This window comes from Drosophila virilis, chromosome 5 (assembly GCF_030788295.1).
Source record: "Drosophila virilis strain 15010-1051.87 chromosome 5, Dvir_AGI_RSII-ME, whole genome shotgun sequence".
In the NCBI taxonomy this organism is placed as follows: Eukaryota; Metazoa; Arthropoda; class Insecta; order Diptera; family Drosophilidae; genus Drosophila; species Drosophila virilis.
Genome location: NC_091547.1, coordinates 8,534,902 through 8,560,665, shown reverse-complemented (window position 1 = coordinate 8,560,665; position 25,764 = coordinate 8,534,902). Strand labels below are relative to the sequence as shown.

The following is a 25,764-nucleotide window of genomic DNA, read 5'->3' as shown; positions in this document are numbered from 1 at the left end:
GGAATATTTATCCGTCTGTAATTAATTTATAGCTTGATATAAAATATATATTTTAAAATAAAAACGCATAATTCAATTTTGTAAATTACTTAAATGTTTTTTTTTTTGTTTGTTGTAAAATGTATATAACTGTTAAACTAGATAGATAAAAGATAACTACTCGTATAGTCTGCTGTGTTGTTTTCTTCTCTTGTTTTTCTTTCTACTATATATATAGTATATTAGTTCATGTTTTTACATAACTTGCTTGAGTATGTGTATAACTATCTATCTATTTGTGTATATATATTTATATGTGTGTGTGCCAGAGCAACACACATTTTCCAGGTTTTGTTTGTTTTTCATAATCAGCCAACGAGGCGTTCTGAAGTTGGATTTGGATAGTTGGGTGCAATGACCTCAACAATAACAACAACAACAACAGCAAGGTGTGAGTGTGTGTATGTGTGTTTGGCTTACAAACTATAACTTAGATATGTACAAACTATGTAACAAGTCTGGAGCAGTAGCTAACAATTTAGTTAGTCGAACTTATTGAATTAAAAAAATGCAACGTCCTCATCTCTTAAATTGGCAGTCGAATTGTGGCCCAGCCATGTGCTCAGCTGCTAAATATGATTAAACATACCTCATCATCATCATCATGATCATCATCATCTTAGTTTCCCGGCACACCCATCAACATGGTGAGCACTTAAGATTGAACATGTTATAAATGTGTTATAGTATATATAGAAAAAATGTTTAGTTACAAATTGATCAATCTATAATAAAGTTTGATCTAGGCATGTACTGTGTGTGTGTGTTGGTGTGTGTTGGTGTGTGTTTAGATTGAGGCGAGGCACTCGATAAAGCAAAAGGCACAAACATTACACTTAGACTAAGGCTACCTAATCTAGATCTAGACAAATACGACATATCAAGTACATGCTTCAAGCATGTTCGCATTTCGCTGCTTTTTCAGTTACTTTTTCAGCTGGTTTTTCAGCTACTGCTACTGCTTCTTCTTCTCAACTGCTGTTCAACAAGATCGAGTGATTGGCAATTAGTGTTAAACTAACCACTTAATGGGACAAATGGAGCGTTATCATTTATTGTCGCGCCTCCAATTGTCGCCTGGGTTCTTTTTTTTTTTTTTTTGCTGCTGCTGTTACCATTTTTTAGGCCGTGGGCAGCGGCTCGTGCTTGGCATTGCGCCGCTGCTCCCAGTTGGAGATGTAGGTCAGCGGATAGCACAGGAAGGCGGACAGCAGGATGAGGCCGCCGGCAAAGTAAAAGGCCACATTGTAGCTATTGGTGGCCGCATACAAGGCGCCTGCCATGAGAGAGCGAGAGAGAGAGAGAGAGAGAGTGGGAGAGAGATGAGCAATCTATTTGGATTCACTTTCGTACCCTGTTGACTTACCCGCTATGGGACTGCCGATGGTGGCGGCGAGACCTTGGAAGAGCATCAGGAAGCCGAATGCATTGGTCAGCTTGTCCAGGCCAATCAGCTCGACGGCAATCAGGGAGCGCAGCGCCGAGAAGCAGGCAATGCATATGCCAAAGAGCACAGCGAACGACCATTGGGTGGTGGCATTGATGACCACGCCGCTGAAGATGGTGGCCAGGCCGCCGGCGGTGAGCGCAACATTGTTGAGCCACAGCGGCTTGACGCTGGGGAAGGAGCTCATCGAGCCGCAGACAATCCTGGCGATGGTGTTGATCATGCCAATGCCGGAAATGACAGAAACAGCCGAATCCTTGTCCATGCCGCCGGCAACGGCGCGATCCGTCAGAAAGGAGAAGGGCACAAAGAAGCCCATCATGGTCAGGAAACCACTGAAGGCCAGGCACATGAAAGCCGGCGACTTGAGCAGGCTGGTGTCCAGCATGGTGGAGAGCGTGCGACGCACTGCCTCCGGACAGATGCGGCAGCCCTTCTGTCTGTCTTCCAGCATATCCTGCTTGGTGGGCAGCCGGGTGACGGACATGTGGTAGGCTAGCGAGGTCTGCGACTGGTATTGCGGTATGCGTGTCAGCGAGCCCGTAAAGAAGATGTCATCTCTGTACATGGGACGCGACGAGGACTGCGACTGGCCTGGATGATGGGCATGCTCGTGGGCGCCGCCAGCGCCGCGCTTGGCCAGATCCTGGGGCCGACGGCCCGATACGGTGTGACGGCGCGCCTGTATGCTGGCCGGCTTAGCCTCCGTCTCCAGCAGATTATCGTTCTCGGCCTCCTCCTCATTCTCGCCCACGGTGGTCAGCTCCTTGTGCAGATTGAAGGTCAGCTGCTGTGGATCTCCATTGGGCGTGGTTGGCTGCGACTTGCGCAGCTGCTTCAGCTCGGTGCCCTTGCTGGCCTGGCCCGATGGGCGACGCTCCAGATTCATGCCCTTAAAGATCTCGGCCGCCGTCGGGTAATGATGACGCTGCGAGGCGCCCATATAGGTGTTGTGCGCCGAGTTGGGCATCGAGTAGGCGAAGCGACCCTCCGGCAGCGGCTTCGTGAACGCCGCCTGATGCAGCTGCGGTGTCGGAGCCACCGTATTGCCGTGGCCATTCAGCTTGGTCTTCTCCTCGTCGTCGATGACGGTGCCGTCCTTGGTGACGCCCAGCGTAATGGGCTGAATGGGACGGAAGGCGAGGCCAAAGATGGCGCACGACAGGATCATCAGTCCCTGTATGGCTAGCGTCATGCGCCAGCCGGTCTTCTGGAGCAGCACTTCGGTCAGCGGGGCAAAGACAAAGGTGCCCACGCCGGAGCCGCAGAGCGCCACACCCGTTGCCAGTGCGCGATACTTCTCAAAATAGAAGCCAATGATGACCACGGCGGGTATATAGACCATGCAGAAGCCAATGCCGCCCAGCACACCATACACGATGAACAAGAACTCCACACTGGTCGCATAGTACGAGAGACCAAAGCAGATCGAGGCAAAGATGGCGCCGGCAATGGTCACCGGACGGAAGCCAAAACGATTGGCCAAGGCGCTGACAAACGGACCGGCCATCAGATAGCAGCCGCTGAGCAGCGAGGAGACGAAGGTCACATAGAACTTGCTCACATGGAACTCGTTGATGAGGTCATTCTGAATGATGGCCGAGCAGAAGACGATGCCATCGATGACTGTGCAGCAGAGGAAAGAGGCAACCATTACCACCCAGGCCCAGCCGCTGTCCGGCGGCACCACAACCGCTGCCGTATCAATATCCTCTTCCTCCTCCTCCTCGCCAGCGTCCGCTTCCGGCTTGTTAGCCGGATGCTTGGACACGAGCGCATTGGCCGCCGCCAGCTCGTCCTGCGATCTTGTGTGCTGCGTGGGCATTCCCTAGCTGCAATATATATATATATATATATACATACTATATTAATATACTTATTAATAATGAATGTCGCGATATAATTGTTATGCGAATGTATATTTATCAGCTCGCCCACACAAATAATCGCGGTCAACCTTCACACAGATTGCGCATACGCCCCCTTAAACGCAAATCGACTTTCCCTTTCAATAGATATACTATATATGCGATATTATATTTATAATTAGTCACGTGTGTGTTCTCTTGCGTATTTATCATGCATTTGTATCTGTATCTGTATCTGTATCTGTATCTGTATCTGTATCTGTATCTGTATATGTATCTGTATATGTATCTGTATCTGTATCTGTATCTGTATCTGTATCTGTATCTGTATCTGTATCTGTATCTGTATCTGTATCTGTATCTGTATCTGTATCTGTATCTGTATCTGTATCTGTATCTGTATCTGTATCTGTATCTGTATCTGTATCTGTATCTCTTTCTCTATCTTTAGCTATGGATATATCTATGCTTAGCTTTTGTTTATTTCAACGACGTCAATTGGTGTGTTGTGCGTGCGTGTGTGTGTGTGTGTAGGGGGGTGGGCGTGTATGGAATGGGGGTGGGTGTCAAACGTCAACGTCCTCCTCCAACTCAATTTCAGTGCCAGTGCCAATGTCAAGCAAACGACAACAACAACAAACTGCGTCAAAAGCTGCTTAAAACAATCGCAACGAAAAAGCGAAAACAATTTAGCAAAAAACATTTATAGAATTTTCAATAATTATGCGCCCAGCTTGTCCGTCAATTTTCCAACAATTTTCTCAGACAAACAATTTGGCATTCTTATTTCTTAATTTTTTTTTTAAATTTGTATATTGTTTTTTAGCACTCGTTTTCTTTGCACCCGCTCAAAAGCGAACGACCTTGATGCTTTATTTTTGGCCTTATCTAATCTGCTGCTGGATCTGGATGCACGAGCTATTTGGCTTATGGCTGCCATAAACTGAAATATACTGCAACATTTTGTTGCGACACATTTATTTGGCTTACAAAATGTTTGTTCTGTCCGCCAAAATGTGCTCAAATGTTCGCTGACTTTTGGCTAGACTACTAATCAAGATAGAGATGAATTTGTTGGGCTTACAAAAGGTTTTAATTGTTTAAATCAAAATGAGATATGATGAGGATGAGATATGAGCTATATATGATGGCCATTTCCATAAAACTTGTTGCCTTGCTGACAAGAAATTTCCTCAGCTAGTTCCACAATAATTTACAGACAAGCCGAAGCCCTGAATACCAATTTATATTAACCTTAAAGGCAAATCCCAAATTAAACTCCAATTAAAAACAATTATTTTAAACTAAGCTAGACTAGAATTTAGCTAGTTCTAAAGCATAAATTACTATAACTTCAACAATTGGACTTATCTAAGCATTTTTCGCTAGATGCCAATTTTGGATAGAGATCAAATATAGCCCGAATCATGTATATGAAAATATATATGTCTTGCAATATTTTCAGAACAAAGGGCATTTCTTAATTGAAAACTAAATTGTTTGTTTGAGTCCTATCAAAATATGTGTAGCAACAACGTGTGCTCAAAATTTACGAAGCGAGCCAGGCAGCTGGTTCAAACTGTCAAAACAAATATCGACTATTTCCAGAGTCTCTAGGCCAAATTTTGGACTTTTGAATCGCTTGGGCTCTGACAAAGTTAGCTGCTAATGAAAAGTCGCGCCTATTTACCCGCTTAAACGATGTACTTATATATATAGACGATTTATGCTATATTTTATATAGATACGAGGTCCTGATACGAACCAATCCCTATAATCCATCCATATAAGGCTAGACTAGTTCCTATCTCTGGGCAGATAGGCGAAGATTTACGATGCAAGAGATTTGTTTTATATGCAAATTAACAAGCACTTCATAAAAATGAATTATTCGAATCATTTTGTGCACACGACAACCCTGAACCGTTTTTTATTGCCTGGCAACTCCGGACGTAGGTTTTTTTATTTAAACAAAAAAAGAAGAAGAAGACAAAACTGGCGATTAGCTGCTGATTAGAGGATTGTAAATAGTTTACTATCTGCCGAAAAGCAGCTCGTAAACTGTGGCAAATATTATAAATACCCTAAAGTTGTGGGACGTGCGGTGTAAATCAATTGATTTGACCAGATTTGCTTTGGGCCAACTATTTGGGTTGCAGATAAGACGGCCTTAGCCGGATTTGTGGCCCTATCGACGACGCATACCCTGATAATGCCTCAGCCACTTGGCAACCCGCTTGGCATGTGACTTTTCATAAAATAATATTCGATAATTTGATTTCCTTGATTATTGTTGGCGACGGTTTATGGCCTGCCATATATATGCATATATATACAAGTCCGTCCGTCTTTAACACTTTTGTTTATTATGCAATATTATTATTATATTGAAGAGCGGGTCTCGTATTTCATGTGCCCAATGGCCGCCCCTAGGAAATGGCTCAGCACATTGCGCAAACTGTGCCCAAAGAAGCCGGTCAAGTGCTTCGACTTCGGCTTCGTCTTCGGCTTCTGCTGGGCTCTTGACTGGCCGTGCAGCTATCCCAACTATAAATAGAGCCCGTTGTCAACTTGTTGAACGAAATCGAACCATTTGTGTTATTTTGTACCAAGTACTAACCACTTGTGGACAGCCGGGCACGCCTAGTTCCATGTTTCAGACAATTGCCCAATGCCATTCCAATGCATCGACTCGCCGAATACCCTCTAATCAAACAGAATGTGCTGTCAAGACACTTTTGCTCGATAGGAACAAAACGATATCAACTAGAATTAACCAAACTATTTCTCTGAGTGTAGCTGTTGTAAAAATCAAGGCATCACTTTATGTGCCTCATAAAAATCTTCACTAATACGACATAAATGACATTTTCTTGTTGGTTTTGCATACCTCATCATATGATTGTTGAGCTTAACTCTCTTAACAGGGCATCTGCTAGTCGTGCAACTGCAGAAGAGACAGGCTCGTTTTCTTATTTGCTTTGCCCTGCCGCCCGTTTATGTCATTTGTACAGCAGACAGTAGATGGTTGTGGCCTGGAGCTGTTATCCTTCGTCTGGTTGTAAGCTAATCCCGCTGTGCGCAAACACAAGCGCCCATCCATCAACTGACCCCCATCCGTCTCTCCCCCTTCCCCACTCTAACACACACACTCTGCCCCTCGTGCCCCTTGCTGCTGTTGCAGTGGCGTCTACCGAACAGTTGTCAGCGCCAATTGTGACTGTTGACAGCTCTTAAATTGATGCCCGTCGATTGAATTAATAAATATTATAGGTAAAAACATATGGACAGAGAGAAGAAGAGAGAGAGAGAGAGAGAGAGAGAGAGAGAGAGAGAGGGGGAAAAAGTAGCGTTTCATGTTGTTTTTCCTGTTGCTGGTTTTTCTTTTTAGCATAACTATGCGTACACATGTATCTGTATCTGTATCTGTAAATGTATCTGTATCTTTGTATCTGTGACCATTTCTGTATCTGTATCTGTGTTCTGTTTGTTTGCGTATCTCATTTATATAACATGCGTTTGTACATGTCCGGCCGTCTTTTCCGTCCATCTTTGCTTTACCTTTTCATTCTTTATAGCTACATGTGGCATGTGTCTGCGTGCATGAGTGTGTGTGTGTGTGTGCGTGTGTGCGTTTAGCTACATTGTGCAGCGATCATTAAACGATTTTCTGCTCAAAATATTAATTAGCTGACGCTTCTGTGCTGGCGGGAACGGCAACCTGTTGTCTGCAGCCAAATAAGGCAACAAACAGCAATTGCTTTTTGGCCCAAACGAATGGCTAATTGTGTGAGCGCCACTTCAAATAGTTGGCCCAAATTCTGTGAAACACTTTAAACAACTGTCGCTCGTGGCTGCTGTTGTTGTTGTTGTTGTTGTTGTTGTTGAATTTGCTTTGAAGTTCATTGAACGGCCTTTCACCCAGGCCCACACCCAAACCCAGACCCAGACCCAGTTGGAGCCCGTCTGACTTATAGCCCAAAGTCCATGAGTCGCGCATGCGCAACCGAAGTGCAGAAAGTTGGGGAAAATAACATTTGCTTAATTTTGAATGCCATGTGTTCCTCATCGAGCTTCGACTTTAACAGAACATATTAGCATAAAAGAGAGAACCAAAAATCTTAAATGAGAAATCATTCATGAACTAAAGCTCATTATCTCATTATCACAAATGAAATATCTTAAGAACTTCACAAATAATCTTATCTTTAGTTTAAGAGAACTCAATTAATTTATTTGATAAGTTTATTTCCATGGGATCTATTCCATGGGATCGCTTAAAGCAGATAAACAAATATTTCTTTTATAGAAAAGTTAAAATAGAAAAACCTCGTTTTGTTATCATATCTAAGCCCATAACTAATTCAAAATTATGTGTTAAAGTTGGACTATATTCATTTTGAATAAAAATAAAAATACATATCCCTTTATGTAAATATTTGCATTCGAGCATCTTGGTGCTAAAGTCCAACTCTGTCTGCAAGTGTATTTAAACTTTGGAACACGTAAGATAAGTTCTTCATCTTGTTACAGCTGTGGCATAGATTATACAGGCATTGTTTATAAAGTTGATATAGCATATATGTGCATATATGTTATATATACTGTATAATATAGCAATACGCACTTTATCAGCTATTGTTGCTGTTGTAGCTGTTGTTGCTGTTGCTGTCGGCACTATCGGCATGAACAAAGGCTTGTCACGGCTCTGTGTGTGCTGGCCAGTGTCAATGAACAATTAGTGGAGCGATCAATGGTCGCCCGGGTCTATGGTAGAGCCCGAACCCGAACCCGAACCCGAACTAGAACTGGAACCCACCCAAAATATAGCCGAGCGCTCTTTGTCGGAAGTGGAGCATGCGATTCCAAATCAATTAACATGTTCAAATTATGGAAAATACAACGAAAAGTCAGCAATTATTGAGGAAGCTGCATTTGAGAGCGAGAACGAGAGAGAGAGAGAGAGAGGAAGGGAGATGGAGAACTGATTTATAAGTTCGTTTGTATGCATATAAAAATCAATTATTAATTGGGTTATCTGCACGTGCCCAGTTCAAGCTGTAACTAGGCACAGATACAGATACAGACACAGACACAGACAGAGCCACAGATACAGATACAGCTGCTCAGTTACAGATACAAGTGGAAATTGGTGACCCGATCGCATTGACATTGGCGCCAAAATGCTTTCGAAATTGTAAACCAAATCTGATAACAAATGCGCAAATATAAATATATAATATAAATATTAAAAACAAAAACAAGACTAACTGCAGTTGCATTCTAAAATTGTCATCCATCTTATCAAAGCTATCAATCAACAGCTCGGCAGCAGCTCCATAAGCCATAATCAGCTGCGAATATGTAAATATTTTCTAACTGATTAACGCTGTTTTTTTTTTTTTTTTTTATTTTCCATAAGCTGTGGAAAGATTTTTTGTGCTCAATTCGAAATAGAAAAATAAAAGGTACCACACGCAAACGCACTCGGGCATATCCAATAAAAAACCTCTAAAAAAAACCGCAAGAATTATAAAAAAAAACCTCAGTTATTTGGCAATGAATGACTGAAGGACGGACGGACGGACGGACGGGCGGACGGACGGTCTGTCTGCGGTGCATTGTAAATGCGAAAAACTTGTTTACTGCACATAAATAACTGATATAGTATATATATTAACAATCTTTAGTTACTTAAACATATTCCATTCCATTTGCTGCTTAGCCTGGTTAGCCTTTGCTTTTGCTTTTAATTAATCAAACTATTTGCCACACAGCCGCTGCTTTAAACGTAATCAGGCGTCTTGGCCAATTCGGGTCAATATCTGAATCATCTGAATCATCTGATTCAGTCTCAGTTACAGCTCCGACGTCATCTCCGACAGTTCTAATGCTTCTTAAGCTCGTGCCCATGTCATAATTGTGGGCAAATGTTGGGGTCAGCCAAGCGGGTTGCTATTGATATATATATATATATATATATATATCCAATTAGATATCATCTGTCAATGATTAGTATCCTAGCTGCATAGTTATCCATTTCATAAAAGATTTACTTGATTTCGAGTTTTCTTTTTGTGCTCATAGCTAAGGAACTTGCCTATGTATCTAAGCTAAGATCTAAGATCTTAGAGTATTTGAGCATATCTTGAATATTGAAAGAACTTTAAGAGCTAAATCTTAAAGGAGTCAGCTCCTAATGTATTGAGCTCTTATAAATAACCTAATCTATCTTAAAACTGTATCTTAAAGTCTCGTCATTGGCTACAGGGTATCTGCTAGTCGCACCCGAGCCAATTGAATCACTTTTACTTATTTGTCTTTATCTTCAAGTATTTTCCTTATTATAATTGCATCCGCATCTTGATATGATTTCGAGCAGTCACTTTTTTCTGCGACATTATCTATGTGTTCTTTATCTTTGAGTATTTCAACATTTGTTTCCCTCTATTAGATTTTCATTCACAAATTGATCAACTTGAAGTTGATCAAAATGAAAAATGATTAATATAGTTAATTGTTTTTGCTATTTTTTTCTTTCTGCAACCCATTTATGCAAATCGAGTTATCAATAACGGATCAAGCTGCAGCTGACTTTATTTTTTAGGCGGCAAAAGAAAAAAAAACAAAAGGCCAAGAAGTTTTCGCGAGAGATCAAAGCCAGAGCAAAAGGCCTTGAACAAATGCCAACATATTTAGTTTCTTTTTCCAGTTTGCGCCGCATTGATGGGCCTTCGATGGGTGAGTCAGCAGATAAAGAGTTAAAAAAAGCAGGTCGAAAGGGTGTGTCGCACTATTTTATTTCATTTATGTTTATTTTTGTCCAATTTTGTGGGTTTTCCCCAGTTTTTCTTTTCTTCTTTTTTGGTTTAATTTGCCTGGTAATTGCGGCGGCAATTAAGATAAATGCAGATTGCTCGAATCGGTTCTTGCAGATACATTTGCATAACTATCTGGCAAAGCTACGCAAAAGTATCTCGGTTCGTCTTTTAAGTGCAGGCTTATTATCGATCGATTCTTAAGCTGATTTTCTTCCGTTGTTGTTCAAGTTCAGGAAAGAAATAATGGGACGGGAAAACAGAATACAGAAAACAGAAAAAAAAAAACAGCATCGGTAACAACGTCAGCGAAATACGCCCATAAAAGGCACTCGAAAGCCGTTTACGTGTTAACGTGTTTCTGGTTCCCGATTCCTGGTATTGCCAACATGATGAGTCTTCAGGCAAAAGGCCAAAAGACGCAGGCGGGCACATAATATATGTATATATATATTTGTTGTATCTTTTTTTAAGTTAGAACATTAAAATTGTGACTAAGGTCCCGGCCGGTGTGCGCCGCGTCTCTCAATTGGAGTTTGTTGGCAGACGGCGCGACGTGTGTTTATTTCTTCTTCTTCTTCTACTACTTTTTTAGCCAAAAAACTCGTTTCTGGCCGCGCCAGGGGCTGGGCTGTGCGACGGGGCGCGGTCATGTGACACAGGCATAATGCCAAGTCTTTTTAGCCATTCATCTGTATCTGTATATTTAGCTGGCCGCATGTGCGACTGTGTGTGTGTGTGTGTGTGTGTGTGTGTGTGTGTGTGTGTGTGTGAGTGTGCGTGTTGGCCCTCTTGTGCTTACCTTTTGATGTTGACGATGTTGTTGTTGTTGTTGTTGTTGTTGCTGCTGCTGCTGCTGTTGTGTTTGGCGCGTTGCGGCGTCTGTTGCAGCTTTCAATTTGTTGCGTTGAGTATTTGAATTTTGAAAACAAAACGGTTTCGTTTAGATTGGAACCCGGCCCGCTGGCTTTTCAGTTTTTTGGGCTATTTCTGGCGCCCGATCGTGGGCAGTGCAAAGAATTTCTTATGCGAGAAAGCGAAAGCAAATGTGAACGCAGCACACAGCAAAAAAAGCGAAAGTTAACTGTAAAAAGCGCCTCAATTTAGAAACTGAACTGAACCGTACGCAAGACGAAGAAGAGGAGAGCGAACGCGCTTATAAATACTTCTAGTATATGTATCTGTATCTGATTATCTGTAGCGGTTTAGCAGCTGTTCGTACGATCCCCGTGTGCTCTTATGAGTGTGTGTGTGTGGTTGTGTGTGTGTGCCTATATGTATATTATACTGCATATGTGTGGCATATGAAATGTGCGACCTGCCTCCGAATGCGAAAGGCACGCGTTTCAATAAATTCGTTGTGATTCGTGTATGTATATACATATACCTATTTATGTATACATATATATTTATTCAATTCTATTCTATTATTTTTGTTATTCTGTTTTTGTGTTTTTAAGCTCTTGTTTTGATATTCTGTTCTCAGCGGCGCTTTGGCCTTTTTTTTTTTGCGTATTGATCGCGCGCTTACCGACCGATCCGAGCGACTGACTAAAGATAACTAAAGGGAAATGGAAATGTGTTGGCAGTATAAACCACAAAGCAGAAAGCAGCAGCAGCAGCAGCAGCAGCAGCACGACAGCAGCAGCAGCAGCAGCACCAACAACACTCCGTCCGCACAAGCAGCACAAAAACAGTACGCAGCAGGCTGCTTCGCGATACGAAGGCACCTTCACACGAGAACTCACACACATGCGCTCAGGCCGAGGCGTGTATTTGTATTTGATGTTTGCTTGTGCGAGTGTTTGTATTTGCTTTTACATTGTTGTTGTTGTTGCTGTTGTTGTTGTTCGTGCTTGTTCGCGCGTTCTTGTAAACGCACATTATCAGACAACACAGAACCGCCGCGCTGCGCCTCGCCTCGCACCGTCCACCCACTTGACTCGCTCTATCCGCTACGTTATCGTTCATGCGGCGTCGTGAATGAAAATGACACAACAACTACAACAACAACAACAACAATAGCGCCAGCGTCAGCCAACATTAAAACAGTTACAACAACAACCGGCGTAACTATAAAAACATGGCGTGCTGCCCATGTCTAAGACGCTGCGCATGTGTGAGTGTAACTGCATCAGTGTGTATGTGAGTGTGTTGGCCTGTGCGTAGGGTACGAACTTGCTCACGCTAAATTGCTGAGAGTGTAAGCTCACACACGCTCACTCTCTCACTCACTCACGCCACACACACACACATCTCTCTCTCTATTTTGACATACGGCCACTCTTGTTGTCGCCCTCACCCTCGCTATCGTCTTTGTGCTCGCCATACAAAATGGCCTGCCAAAAAAAAAAAAAAAAACAGCAACAACAACAACAAGCGCACACACACATTGTACGTATACGCAATGCGATTTCGATACCGAAATCAGCCAAGTTGTTGTTGTTTGTGTTTCTTCTTCCAGAACTCTAAAAATTTCGATGCTCTTCTTTGACTTTGTCGATGGCTCATTTTGTTTCTTTTATTTTTAAGTTTCGTTTCACAGAAAATAAGAAGTTTTTTTCTTCATATTGAATACGAGGCGTGTTTGCCTGTTTGCCCGCTTGTGTTTATATTTGTATTCGTAATTATGGTATATTCAGTGTGTGTGTGTGTGTGTGTGTGTGTGTGCTCTGGCTTTTTCCACTGACAAGATATTTTGAATGAGATCCATTCACGTTTTCGGGCTAAAACTTATCTTTTTTTCTGATACACACACAGACACTCCTTTTTGGGCGTAATAATTTGAAATAATTACCAGAAATTATGAAATACTCCAAGCCAAATTAACAGTGGGCTGGCATGATTGGGCATAAAATAGATCTGCAAAAACGCAAATCACGAGAATTCGGAATTCGAATTGGAATTCATTAAGCGTTCTATGAACTTCAAATAAGAGTTCTTTCTATTTGTTTTTTTTTTGTTTGAAGTGGGGAGGGGGGGATTATGCTTATCGCATGGCATACTTTTAATTTGGTTTTGGGCAATTCTCGAAATTTCTGCGTTATAATTATGCATTCGACTGTGAACTTATCATATATATGGGCATTTTAATGCCATATCGTGTCTGGCACGTGACGTGCAGAGCCAAATCTGAAAGCCTATCAATTTGTTGAATATGCTTTCGGTAATTTTGAGTTATGATTGATAAGCCGCAGGGCCAAGCCAGAAAAAGTACAACTGCAATGACAAATGCCCAAAAATTGTTCTAATATTAAATTAGATAAGAATATTAATTTGCCTTCAGCTGTGGCAGACAGAAAATACCCTCGAAAATAGCTTCGGAAATACCAGACAACTATCCAACTAGATATATTCCTCGAATAATATGAAAAACCATTAAAGAAACCAATCGAATTTGATTGAGTACTTTTCCATTGAACAATCTGAATTTAAGCGGAAATTGTTTTTTTTTTTTTTTGTTAAATTGATAATATCAAAATATAAATGGAAGGCGGAAGTGAACGCAAGCAGCATTATTTTTGTTTTTGTTAAAACCATGCGATAAACGTGAAAATTTCAAGAATAATCATAATATTATAATTTAAAGTAGCCTGCACGATAATTGCAAACATCTCGCTCGCTTCTTCTTCTTGTGCACCTGCAAAGAGGCTCTGGTCGCCGTTTCGAACACCTCGCGCACACCCTCCTGCATTTTGGCCGAGCATTCGAGATAGGCAAATGCGTTGACTATTTCGGCCATGGTAAGCCCCTCCTCGGCCGTGACGGTGTGCTGCTTTTGCATGGATAGTTCCTAAAAATTGAAAAATGACAAAAAAAAAAAAGAATAGCTTTGTAGCTCAATGTAAATGTAAGCCTGGAATGAAGCACTTGCCTTTATGGTGTCGGGATCATGGCGCAAGTCGCGTTTGTTGCCCACCAAAATGATGGGCACATTCGGACAGAAGTGTGTCACTTCGGGTATCCATTTGTCCTGTATGTTTTCCAGCGAATCCGGCAGATCAATCGAGAAGCACATGACAATCACATCCGTATCAGGATAGCTTAGAAGCCGCAAGCGATCGTAATCCTCCTGCCCGGCCGTGTCCCACAGCGCCAGTTCCACCTTGAAGCGAACAGAAATCGATTAAATTATAGGCAAATCGATCGTACTACATATGTGTATATACATATATGTATGTTGCCCCATTAAAAGCAACAATTATTTAAAAAGCACTTGAGCAGCGAGCTGCTGCTCCAGAAATCAACAGCGAATGCGAACAACCTCGACGTGATTCATGCGCCAAATGGGGGCCCAGCCTGGGGCAGGCACATAGTGCGAGTACTAAAATAAGATCTGTACTAAATATCGCAAGGTATACACACATGCAACACAACCATATAAATACATATAAATAAATAAGTGCGTGCAATTGTTAGTGCATATTTGCAGCTTTGCTCATGCACAGAAACAAAGGCGCAATTGTTGGCAAATACGTAAATAGTTGTGCAAACCTGAGATCCTTCAACTTCCACATCCGCAACATATGTTTCGAATACTGTCGGCACATAATCCAAGGGGAAATTGTCTTTGCAGAAGACAGTCAACAGGCAGGTCTTGCCACATGCCCCATCGCCTACAATTACCAGTTTCTTGCGAATAGAACTCATTATATTAATAATAACCAATTGATGGCACTAGAAAAACAATTGTTTTTTTTTTTTTTTTGTTAACTCTACACGTATGACTGGAGGAAATGCTGTTTGCCAAGGAACTGTGCGTTTGTTTAGTGATGGAGGCGATGTGAAATACCTTTTTTGTTTATGAATACTGCGCTACAAAGAAAATACCATGGCATATGCATCAGGCAATGATGTGCTCTACTGCACATTGCATAAATTAAGGAATTTACATTCTTAAGCAGACACTTATTGTGCAAGTAATCTAAATAGAAATTCTAGTAACAAAATGTGTCAAACATTTGTAGGGTAGCTAATGTTCGAATAACAGTTACGTTCATGTCGTAGTTTGATGGGCAGCACTTTGGCACAGAGTTGTTCACGTAAATTGGCAGTTCCGAAAACTATCGTACCACAAATGTTGGCGTTTCGATATATCGATAGCATATTATCAGCCCTACAACATTTGCAAAGAAGAAGAAGGAAAAGGCTCTTCCTCTTTCTTTTATTTCCGCCATTGCCTGAGATAGTTGGAAAAATATGGGTGAGTCGTTGAAAAAGAGTGTATTTTGTGAGAAATACGCAAATTGCGTCGTTAAACAAAGTGCAAATCGAATTAAAATAGTTCTGCAATGGCAAGTGTAAGTGAATTTAAAAGCACCGGCGCTTTTTTATGTTTTAAACCTCGCCCTCACTCAAAACTTGCAAAACTTCGGCTGCAATTTGTTAGTTGCCCAAAATCTATTAATACCAAAAGAATCGTGCAATATTGTATGTCAAACGTATGTTTAACATGAACATTAACATGTAGCACAATTATTGCAAGTGTTATTTGTGAAAATTTTTGCACACAACGCGCAATTCACAGTGACGTATTCAAACTAACCTAAAAGTGCCGCCGCTGCAACGGCCATTTGTTTACATTGTGTTTGTTGTTTTTGAATTTAATGAAATATAGTTAAACTAATTAAAACATGTATTGTTGTAATCAACAGGCAAGCCTAGAGGTCTGCGCACTGCCAGAAAGCATGTGAACCACCGTCGGGACCAGCGTTGGGCCGACAAGGACTACAAGAAGGCTCATTTGGGCACCAGATGGAAGGCCAATCCCTTCGGTGGTGCATCCCACGCCAAGGGTATTGTGCTTGAGAAGGTGTAAGTAGTTGCTTTATTTATTTATTGTTATTTTAATTTGTAGCCAACGCATTCGATGTCTCGCAGTATACTTTTGTGTTTTGTTTATTTTGAAAATCAAATCACAGGATTATACTGTGAGTTATCGGCTGTAGCAACAACAAAAATCCATTTTAGACACAAAGCTTTATATGAGTCCACGGCAGAGACTAATCGAAACTCTTTCTTAATTGCTCTTGCAGTGGCGTTGAAGCCAAACAGCCCAACTCTGCCATCCGCAAGTGCGTGCGAGTGCAGCTCATCAAGAACGGCAAGAAGATTACCGCATTCGTGCCCCGTGACGGTAGCTTGAACTACATTGAGGAGAACGACGAGGTTTTGGTTGCCGGTTTCGGTCGTAAGGGTCATGCCGTCGGTGATATTCCCGGTGTCCGTTTCAAGGTCGTCAAAGTCGCCAACGTCTCCCTGTTGGCACTTTACAAGGAAAAGAAGGAGCGCCCAAGATCTTAGATGACGATACATCTATCATTTTCCAGAGTTAGGGTTTTACAAAACTAAATAAACAAGAAAAAAAAAAAACAAAACTGACACGCTTTAGTTCCTTTGCAAATTGACGTATGTAGTAAAACGGGAAAAGATCGGCTACCTTCGATATATGATATAGTAGCTGGTGGGACTTGACCCAAAAAGTTGGGAGTAGTTACTGGTAAATTGCTTAGTTGAGTTAAAATATCTTAACTGAAAGTTCTCAGGTGAGAACGACAGACAGTTCCTTTGGTAACAATAAAAGGAAATGATTTTCTTCAAAATTAATATAAAACCGGACGGATGCACTAGATGCTTATACTGCTCAGGATTACATATTCTTTAGAAGATTACAAATGTTTATAGATTTCTCTTGACAAAGTTAATGTATTGATTTTTCTTCTTGAGCATTTAATATGTGTAATATGTATTTTTAGTACGCGGCTTATTCATAATAATGTATATATAATTATATTTAAATGCCTAGAGCCTTATAAACTAGCAGTGTGGATTAAAGTCAGCCTGTGCCAGACTCTTCGCTCGATCAGGGGTAACTACCTCCGCCGCCGCCACCACCGGCATTGAAATTGTTTGGTCCAGGACGACGCATGGGTCGACGGCCGCGGGAACGATTTGCAAACATGCGATTAGAGTTGGGTGAGCCGCTTGGCATATTTGGATCCTGGTTACCTGGATGCCCGCCGCGCATATTGCCCGGCTGTGAGTCGCGCTGCCAGACAATGCGTGCCGGTCTGTTTGTGTTGCCGCTGTTATTGTTATTGGAATTGGTGCCGCGCATCAGGGAACGACCGCCACGGCGGGTGGGTACCGTGCTGCGCAGCGTGCGAAAGCGTGTGTTCTCCGAAGGGGATGTGGCCTCGGCTTCGCGACCCTCCTCCTGGAAAGGAACACATTAAGTTGTTATTTGTGTACACACACATGAATATATTTGGAATAGCTTACCTCAACTTCGACGGCCTGTTTTTCGCCCTCTGACGAGACGCCATCGGCGCCCTCGTTATCCTCGGAGGGCCCTTCGGCCTGGTTATCCTGGTTTTCCGTTTCCACCGACTGACTTGTACCCACATTGGGATCTGCTAAAGATTAATGGCTTATTTATTATATTGCCGCTGCAGTGGACCCCCCCACTCCACTCTACTCACTCTCATTGCTCAGCTGCTGAGACTCCTCCGCCTGGCCAGCGGCGACTGTCTCTTCGGCGAAGGCTTCCTCTGCCTCGCTTGCATTCTCCGCGCCCGTTGTCTCACTTTCATCCGGTTTGTCTTTGGCCTCGGTGGCCTGGCTGCTGCTGCTGCTGCTGCTCTGCTCGGCGGCCTCATTTGGTTTCTGCGGCGAACTGGCAACGGTAGCTGTGCAATCGACGCTGGTGCCGGCGGCGCTCTCATCCGCCACTGCCGCAGCAGCCTCCGCAACAGCTGTGCCGTCGACCTCCGTTTCCACGCATGTGGGCTGCTCGCTAAAGTTGGACACCTGCGGCGAACTGACAATCTCCACGGAACTGCTGTGGGGATACACACGGTAAAATAATAACCATAACCTTTTGGATGAATTTAAGTCAGTAGCTAGCTCACCTCTCAGTGCGACGCGCTGCAGCCGTTGATGTGGATGGCGCCTGCTGCTTCCAGTTGACCTCGGCCTGTGGCAATTGGAGTCCGTTCGATTCGCCGCTGCCACTGGTTATGGCCTGGCTTTGGTTATTCTCCTGGGTCGAGACAGTGGCTGGCGAATCTTCGAGCAGTTGGCTCTCGGCCTGGGCCTGTATCTGGACTTGTTCGATATCGACTTCGTTGTGTTGATCAGGTGCATCGGCGCCTTCATTGTCCTCCATTTCGTTGTCCTGCTCGTAGGAATCCTCGTAGCCCTCTTCCTGCTCGGCATCGCCGCCATCGATGGGCCCCAGCACATCTTCCTCCTCATCATCGGAGTCCACGACCTGAATATCATCCTCCTGGTCACGTTGCGAAGATGTCGGCATCTGGTCCACATCCATGCCGGAGTCGCCAATGTGCCCGGCAGACAATTCGCCGCCGTGCATGGGCGTACGCAACCGTTTCGCCAGCTTGACAATCTTCTCGGGCACGCCCTCCTCCGCATTGGTAGAGGAGTCGCCCTCGACATCGCGGGGTCGCTTGGAGCAGCCGGCCTGGGTGGTGGTCACATTGCTGCTGGACGGCGTGTGGCGACTGTGACTGCTGACCACCGTGGACGAGCTGCTGCTGCTGCCCGATGTGCTGGGCTGCTGTTGATTGCTGGCATCCTGTACGCTAGGAACCGTTGGATTCTGTGTGGATGTCGATGTGGTTGTGCTGGTCGACGAGGACGACGACGAGCCCTCCACACGCGGCGACACCAGCGCCACCACCTGCTGCTGTGCACCGCCGACAAAGACCTGTGCATCATTCTGTTGCGGATGCTGCACACTCTCCGCCTCCTGGGAGCTCTCCGCCGCTGCTGTGGCGCCCATGGGCGGAATTGCAGCAACGGCCACAGCTGCCGAACTGGTCGAGGGCATATAGTCTGTGTGTGATGATGTGGGCGATGAGGAGGCCATGGACTCCAGCGTCGCGCTGCCCGTGGTATGCACCTGCTGCTGTGGCGGCACCAGGGCCGTGTTGCCCACAGCAGAGGAAGAGGAGGAGGAGCTACTGCTGCTGCTGCTGCTGCTACCCGAGGCAGCGGCAGCCGATGATGAGGTGGACGTCGATGTGGAGGTTGATGTGGAGGCGCCTGGCTGCTGGCTGGTGGGCAGTATGGCAGCTGTGCGACTGTTCTGCACGGAAATGGGCCGGATGCTGGCCAGAGGCGTCTCGCCGCCGCGCCAGGGCGTCACCGTGGCCGATTGCTGCACTGTGGCTGAGCCGGACATGGGCTTAACGTTGGCTGTGCGCGGCGAGGACTCCGATATGTTGCCCTTCTCGGCCATGCCCACCGAGCTGGTTGAGGGCTTGGTGGACTGCTGGGAGCCCAGTTGGCGCTGCAGCTGATTGATTCGCATGTGCAGTGATTCGTTTTCGCGCATAAGACGCGCATTAATGTCCTTGTGGCTGGTAATGTGCTCCTGCAGCTCCTTTTCGAGACGCAGCACGGTTTCGTCGTAGCTGGTCTTCGTGCCGGCGAGCGTTGTCTCCTGGTTGGCCAGCTCGGTCTTGGTCACGGTCAGCTCCTGCAGCAGCTTTTCGATCTTCTGCTTGGACTCGCCGCTCTCCTGCTCTACACTTGAGCGCGACTTGAGCTCATCATGCTCCTTCTGCAGCTGCTCGTGCTGCTCTTTGGTGTTGCGCAGCAGATTGTTCAGCTCGTCCAGCTCGGAGCGAACCTTCTCCAGCTCGGCAACGGTATCGTTGCCGCCGGTCTGAGCCTGGAGGCCCGTGTAGTAGTCCTTGTAGCGCTTGGCCAGCTTGCGCAGCATCAGTTCCTTGCTGTCCTTGTCCTGTATGACCTTGTCCTTGGACTCGAGCTCCTCCTGCGCCTTCATCAGCTCCTCCTCCTTCTGCAGCAGGCGGTTCTTTAGCTCCATAATGTCCTGTGCCTGGCGCGTGCTCGTCTGTTTGAGCGCCGTGGCCTCCTCCAGCTGCTTCTTGCGCGCCTCATCCTGCAGCTGCAGCTGTTTGCTCAGCGCTGGCAGCTCGTTTTCAACACGCGCCTTAAATACGGCCAGCTCGTCGATCTGCTTCTTGCTCGCATCCTTTTCAGCTGTAAGCATCTTGGCCAGATGCTCGCGTTCCGCCTGCAGGCGCTTGAATTCCTCGGGATTCCGGTTGCTCTTCTCGACCAGGGCATTGGCACGCTGACGCCACTTGATGGCCTCGGTGCGTAGCGAGGTGTTCTCCACGTTCAGCTCCTCGATCTTGGATGTCAGCTCCTTGTTGCTGCACTGTAGCGGGAACAGCTCCTTCTCCACGCTGCTGATCCGCTCCGTCAACTCGGCGACGCGTTTGGTCAGCGTGTTGCGCTCCTCGCGCAGAATGCGATTGCTGTCGGTGATGGCATTGAGGGTTTCTATTTTGCGCAGCACTGCCTCGTGCTTGGATGCGGAGACGACATCGGTTTCGCTCTTGGAGCGCTCCTGCTTGAGGTAACCGTTCAGCTCGTCCACCTTCTTTTGCAGAATCGTGTGCTCGGAGACGAGGCGTGCGTTCTCGGCCTTCAGGATGTCCAGCTTGGCCGCATACAGATCCTTCTCCTTGCGCAGGAACTTGATAATCTTCAGCAGCTGCTCACTGTTCTTAACCTCATCCACAGACGTCGAGCTATTGATATCGAATGTCGAGGAGCCGTCAAGCAGCGATTCGTTGAGTGTCAGCGATGAGGTTTGATTGGACGCAGATTGGGCGAGTGCGGCCAGCTTTGTAGTCAGCGCCTCGATCTGATCGTGCAGACTGGAGTTGAGTGCGTTCAGGTCGGCGACACGTTTCTCCGACTCCTCCTTCTCCTTTTGCAGCAGACCCTGCGCCTCGGCATTTGCCTTCTGGAGTTCATCGTGTGCCGCTTGCAGAGATTCGCGTCCACATTTCAATTGATTCAGTTCGTCTTGCACCTGGTAACAAATTTAAGAGTTATTATTGAGTTTCTGAGAATCGCATAGAGGAGCCCACATACCTTCAGGAAGTCCGCCTTGAACTTGGTCAGCTCTTGAATGTCAGCCGAGTGCAATACCATTTCATTGGCATACTTCACCTCGACGGCATTTAGGGATTCGGCCAGCGTGGAGTTCTCGGCGCGCAGAGTGCGTATGGTGCGACCCGATTCGGTTAATTTCTCTAGGACATTCTTCAGCTCCTCCTGGGCCACCTTCAGCTGGTCCGATTGATTGGTGGTCTTGCTCTGTTCGGTGACATTGGAGAGCAGCACCTCGGCCTCCAGATCGGTGACGCGCGTCTGCAGCTCAGCCTCAGAGTTCTTGAGTTTCTTGATCTCGGCCTCGGATTTGGCCACGATTTCGGCGTGCATGTCGTGCAGGCGCTTGATTTCGCTCTCCGCGGACTGGGACATCTTGTAGAACTGATCGCCGTGTTCGCGTGCCTTGGCCAGCTCCTTGGTGAGGGAATCGATTTCGATTCTGGCCTGCTCGTAGCGCAGCTCGAACTCACGCGCCTTTTTGTTGGCAGCTGTGATGGGATTCTCGTCCTTGGATGGGGTCAGGCTCTCCTGCAGCTTCTTGCTGAGATCGTTTACCTGATTGACCTTGACGGCGAGCTCCTCGCGCACACTAATCAGTTCCTGGTGCCACTTCTCGGCCTGCAGTCGCTCCTCCTCCTTCAGCTTGTTGGCCGTCTCCGTTTGGCGCTTGAATTCGTTGACCGTTTCGCGGAACTTCTCCTCCTCCTCCTGGAAGTGACGACGCTGTGCGGACAGTTCGCGCACCGTATCATCGAGGCGCTGTTCTAGACGCAGGCGTCCCTCTGTCTCGGAACGCTCCAGATTGGCTTTGATGAACTCCAGATTGTTTAGCAACAGCGCCTGGCTCTGGTGCTCACGATTGTAGCCTTCCTTTTCGGCCTGCAGACGGGCAGTTGTCTCCTTGAGCACGCGATTCTCGTGCCGCAGGCTGTGCGTCTCCGTTTCGGAGGCCGCCTGCTTGCGATGTGCGGTCATCACCTCGTCCTTGAGCATGTGCACGGTCTGCTCGTGCTTAATAATTGTCTTCTCGTAGTTCTTGGTGCGATCCTCCAGCGCAGCGATTTGCTGTTTGTAGGTGGCGATGCCCTTTTGCAGTAGTTCCATTTGCTCCTTTTGGAACTCGGAGGCGTTCATCAGCTTGCAATTGACGGAGGTCAGCTCGCGCACCTCCTTGCGCATCGAATCGAACTGATCCTGGACGAGTGCATCATTCTTGCGTTTCTCGCTGGTATAGTAGTCGTAGTTCTCCTTAAGAGCGGCATACTTCTTGGACTCATCCTCCAGCTGCTGTTCCAGGCTGCGTATGCGTCGCTCCAGCTTGGCCTCCGCCTCCAGCTTTTGCGTGTTCTCCACTGCCTTCGCTTGGTCCGCTTGCGACTCGTCTATAAGCACGGTCGAGTCGTCCAGATCTATAATCTGACTGCCCAGCTTCTTTTGGGCGTCGAAATAGAACTTCTTGTAGCGTTCGCACTTGGCCATCAGGGTGGATATTGTGTTGTTCTTCTGGTTAAGGGCCTCCTCCATTTCGACCAGACGCTTGGTGGCCTTCTCGAACTTCTCCTCGTACGCCTTCAGCTGCAGCTCATCATTCTTTAGCTCGTTGGCCTCCAGTTCGGTGGTCAGCTCGCGGATTAGCGACAACAACTTGACATTTTGCTCCTGCAACTCGACAATGGACTCGAAGGTGACCAGATCTCGACTGATGGCATCGCTTGAGTTGTGTATGAGTCCGGGCTGGGTTTGGTTGCGTGGCCGATTGACACCAGCACGTAGGCAATTGAGCTCGTCGAGTAGCAGGCAAACCTGGCGACTCAGATCGACCTGGGACTGCTTCAGCTTCTTGTTCTCCTTGACATGGCGCGTGACATCGAAGTGCGTCTGCTCCAGCTCCTGCTCGAGACTCAGCTTCTTGTCCACCAGTTCGTCGCGCTGCTGCAGCAGCAGCTGATGCGCCTCGGTCAGTTTGCTGTAGTCATCGTCCTGTTTCTTGAAGACTGGCGCACGCTCATTGATCTCCTCGACAATCGATTTGATTTGCAGCTTGAGCTGTGCGTTCTCGCGATTCTTGGCTTCCAGTTCTTCTGAGTTTTTGGCATACAACGAGTAGAGCTCGGTGAGCGACATGTCGGAGCGCATCAGGCGACTGGCAACAGCAGCCGTCGGCGCCAGCTTGCAAATGGCGCTCTCCAGGCTCTGCTCCTTGGCCTCCTTCAGCAGATCGTTGGCATGTGCAATTTCTGTTTTCAGTGCATCAATTTTCTTATTCATGGAGTTCAGTTCCTCGGCATGGTTCTGCTTCGCCAGCTGGAACTCAGTCTCCAGCTCGCCGTACTGATCGGTGGTTTCGGTCAGCATGCGCTTCAGGTCCGAGATGCCCTTTAGCAGCTCGTTGCGCTCCGTGATGTTCTCGCATTCGGTATTTTTGTAGATCTCGACCAGCTTCTCTTTCGTGTCGAGTTCCTTTTTGAGCGTGTCCACAAACTTTTCGGTTGCCATATTGTGCTGGAACATTGTCTCATTGAGAGCCTCGATTTTCTTGTTCAGATCCTCAATGGTCTTCGAATACTGTGCGTTCTGGCCTTGGAGTATTTGCAGCTCGTCACACTTCTCCTTGAGCCGCACCTCCAGGTGCATGATGTTCATGGCATGATCACGGCGCAAGTTCTGTAGCTCGGCATTGTTGCGATTCAGATCGCTGCTGAGCAACTGAATCTCGTTCTGCAACATGGAACGCTCGCTCTCCAGCCGGCGCTCCTTGATGTCCAGGGACACCTCCTTGCTTTGCACCTCATCGAGACGCGCTATGGCCTCACACTTGGCGGTGATGGCCGCACGCAGCTGCTGTTGATAGGTTTGCAGGTCCTGCTTGAGCCGCTCAAGCTCGCCATTCTGCCGCTCGATCACTTTAAGCAGCGAGTCACGCTCATCGACAAAGGACACCTTCTCCTTGCGCAATGTGGACAAGTTTTGATCGTAGCTTTTCACAGATTCCTGCAGCTGGTCACGTTCGGCAGACACTTGATCCAGCTGGGCGCGCAGCTCGGCTACATTTTGCTCAAGTTTGGTGAACTTTACCTGGTTATCGAGTATTTGGCTTTGCAGCTCTTCATTCTTCTGTTCTGTTTCACCTGAGAGAAGGAAAGAGAGAGGTGATGAGGGCAGGTCATATGCAGTGCAGTTGTGTAGAAGTAATAAATATTGCCTATAGTTGTATATTGATGCCCTAACAAAGCCACTTTACTCACTGAGACGATGCGCGGCGGCACGTTCTTTGCAATATTCGTCGAAAAAACCATCTATATAGGATTTCAGCTTTTGCTGCACGCCGGTTGGTAGCTGTTCCAGCTCAGCCGGCGCAAATATCTGTTCCAGCGACTGTGGACCACTGAGATCCATGTTTGGAATGCTTTTATTTATTGTACGCAATATTCAATTGTCAAATTTTTTCTTAACTTTGTGTGCAAAAAAAATAGATTTGCAAACGACGCGACGTACTGTGAAAATTGCGATATACCTGGCAAGTGTGTACCTATCAACTGGAATTGTGTTATTCAATTGAACAAATGAACATATTCAGTTATTTGTGAACGAACCTGTTCAGTGTTTCATGAACCATTGCAGCTGGATTGGTTTTGTTAAACACATACGTTTGGTACTTTAGGTCTTAATTTGCACATCAAAACAACCTCATTCATTAATACATTAAGGCAGGCAAACATTATTGCTTGAATTATGCTTTCATAGCATATTTGAATAATTTCGTGACGCAGCAATTTCTTCTCGTGAACTGAGAGCACATAACTTGGAAAATCCTAGCAATCGAGAAACTGAGTAGCTATATAATGGCATATAACAATTAAATAAATACACTGATTTAGCTAAACACTTTAAATTCATGATTTAAAAATGTTTACCACAATGAACTACAATGCGCAACGCTGACGTCAGTGTGTACACACTTGCTGCGGCTTGATATTTTTATTGCTTTGCACAATTCCTACTTTCATGTGCCGGCTTTTTTAACATATGAAATAAAACTCATATAAACAAATGAAACTGCTGCACTTACTCAGGCGATTTGCAGCGGCACGTTCTTTGCAGTATTCGTCTGAAAACTTCTCGATGAAAGCCGACAATTTTCCCTGTATATTGTCTGGCACTAGTTGCAGCTCCTCCGGTTGTAAAATGCTGTTCAACGACTGTGTGCCGTCAAAGTCCATGTTGTTAATAGCAAGTGTAACACTTTTAAATTGTTTAATTTATATTTTAACACAATTTCACAATATTATTTTGTCAAAAAAAATCCGAGCGCGACTCAGCGTTCTTCACCATACCGACTTAGCGATGTACTAAAGAAAATTAGAGACATCGATTACTACATAGAGGTGCTAATCGAAAATAATCGGTATACCGATACATCGTTAAACGCATGTTAGTGCTGCATATCGTGTAAAAGTATCACAGCTGGTCATTTAACAGCACTGTTAAGGCGCGAAAATTTAAATACTACTGTAAGGTCTCTGGAATTTAGGTTTTTATAATTTTACAGCCTTGATAAGTTTTCATTGCAGGAAATGCCATTTTATAAATATAAATTAAGTATTTTCTGTGTCATTAGTACATTTCTTTGTTA

The 25,764-nt window shown here is 45.5% G+C and overlaps 4 protein-coding genes across 9 annotated transcripts; 1 reads left to right on the top strand and 3 right to left on the bottom strand.

The window, feature by feature from the left end:
• Window positions 1-76: 76 nt before the first annotated feature.
• On the bottom strand, window positions 77-11,728 carry LOC6626321 (monocarboxylate transporter 3). The gene is made up of 3 exons (XM_002050662.4): window positions 10,975-11,728; window positions 1,406-3,318; window positions 77-1,315 (listed from the first exon to the last, which is right to left on the bottom strand). The coding sequence occupies exons 2-3, from the start codon at window positions 3,309-3,311 to the stop codon at window positions 1,161-1,163; spliced, it is 2,061 nt and encodes a 686-aa protein (XP_002050698.1). The 5' UTR covers window positions 3,312-3,318; window positions 10,975-11,728; the 3' UTR covers window positions 77-1,160.
• A 1,391-nt stretch (window positions 11,729-13,119) lies between these two features.
• LOC6626322 (ras-like GTP-binding protein Rho1) lies at window positions 13,120-14,913 on the bottom strand. Of its 2 annotated transcripts, none has more exons than XM_002050663.4 (3): window positions 14,667-14,913; window positions 14,047-14,277; window positions 13,120-13,965 (listed from the first exon to the last, which is right to left on the bottom strand). In XM_002050663.4, the coding sequence occupies exons 1-3, from the start codon at window positions 14,820-14,822 to the stop codon at window positions 13,756-13,758; spliced, it is 597 nt and encodes a 198-aa protein (XP_002050699.2). In that variant the 5' UTR covers window positions 14,823-14,913; the 3' UTR covers window positions 13,120-13,755. The 2 variants fall into 2 exon arrangements, with proteins under 2 accessions (XP_002050699.2, XP_070066386.1); XM_070210285.1 differs by lacking the exon at window positions 14,667-14,913 and adding an exon at window positions 14,342-14,464.
• A 336-nt stretch (window positions 14,914-15,249) lies between these two features.
• RpS23 (ribosomal protein S23) lies at window positions 15,250-16,549 on the top strand. The gene is made up of 3 exons (XM_002050664.4): window positions 15,250-15,375; window positions 15,827-15,986; window positions 16,208-16,549. Exons 1-3 carry the CDS (start codon window positions 15,372-15,374, stop codon window positions 16,473-16,475), a joined length of 432 nt encoding a protein of 143 aa, XP_002050700.1. The 5' UTR covers window positions 15,250-15,371; the 3' UTR covers window positions 16,476-16,549.
• Window positions 16,550-16,880: 331 nt separating this feature from the next.
• Window positions 16,881-25,478, bottom strand: Mgtor (nuclear basket protein megator). Of its 5 annotated transcripts, none has more exons than XM_032436739.2 (6): window positions 25,201-25,478; window positions 21,111-24,259; window positions 18,083-21,048; window positions 17,654-18,009; window positions 17,454-17,587; window positions 16,881-17,388 (listed from the first exon to the last, which is right to left on the bottom strand). In XM_032436739.2, exons 1-6 carry the CDS (start codon window positions 25,349-25,351, stop codon window positions 17,035-17,037), a joined length of 7,110 nt encoding a protein of 2,369 aa, XP_032292630.1. In that variant the 5' UTR covers window positions 25,352-25,478; the 3' UTR covers window positions 16,881-17,034. The 5 variants fall into 5 exon arrangements, with proteins under 5 accessions (XP_032292630.1, XP_002050701.1, XP_032292628.1 ...); XM_002050665.4 differs by having other exon boundaries at window positions 17,454-17,584; XM_032436737.2 differs by having other exon boundaries at window positions 17,654-18,012; window positions 25,201-25,477.
• Window positions 25,479-25,764: the final 286 nt, after the last annotated feature.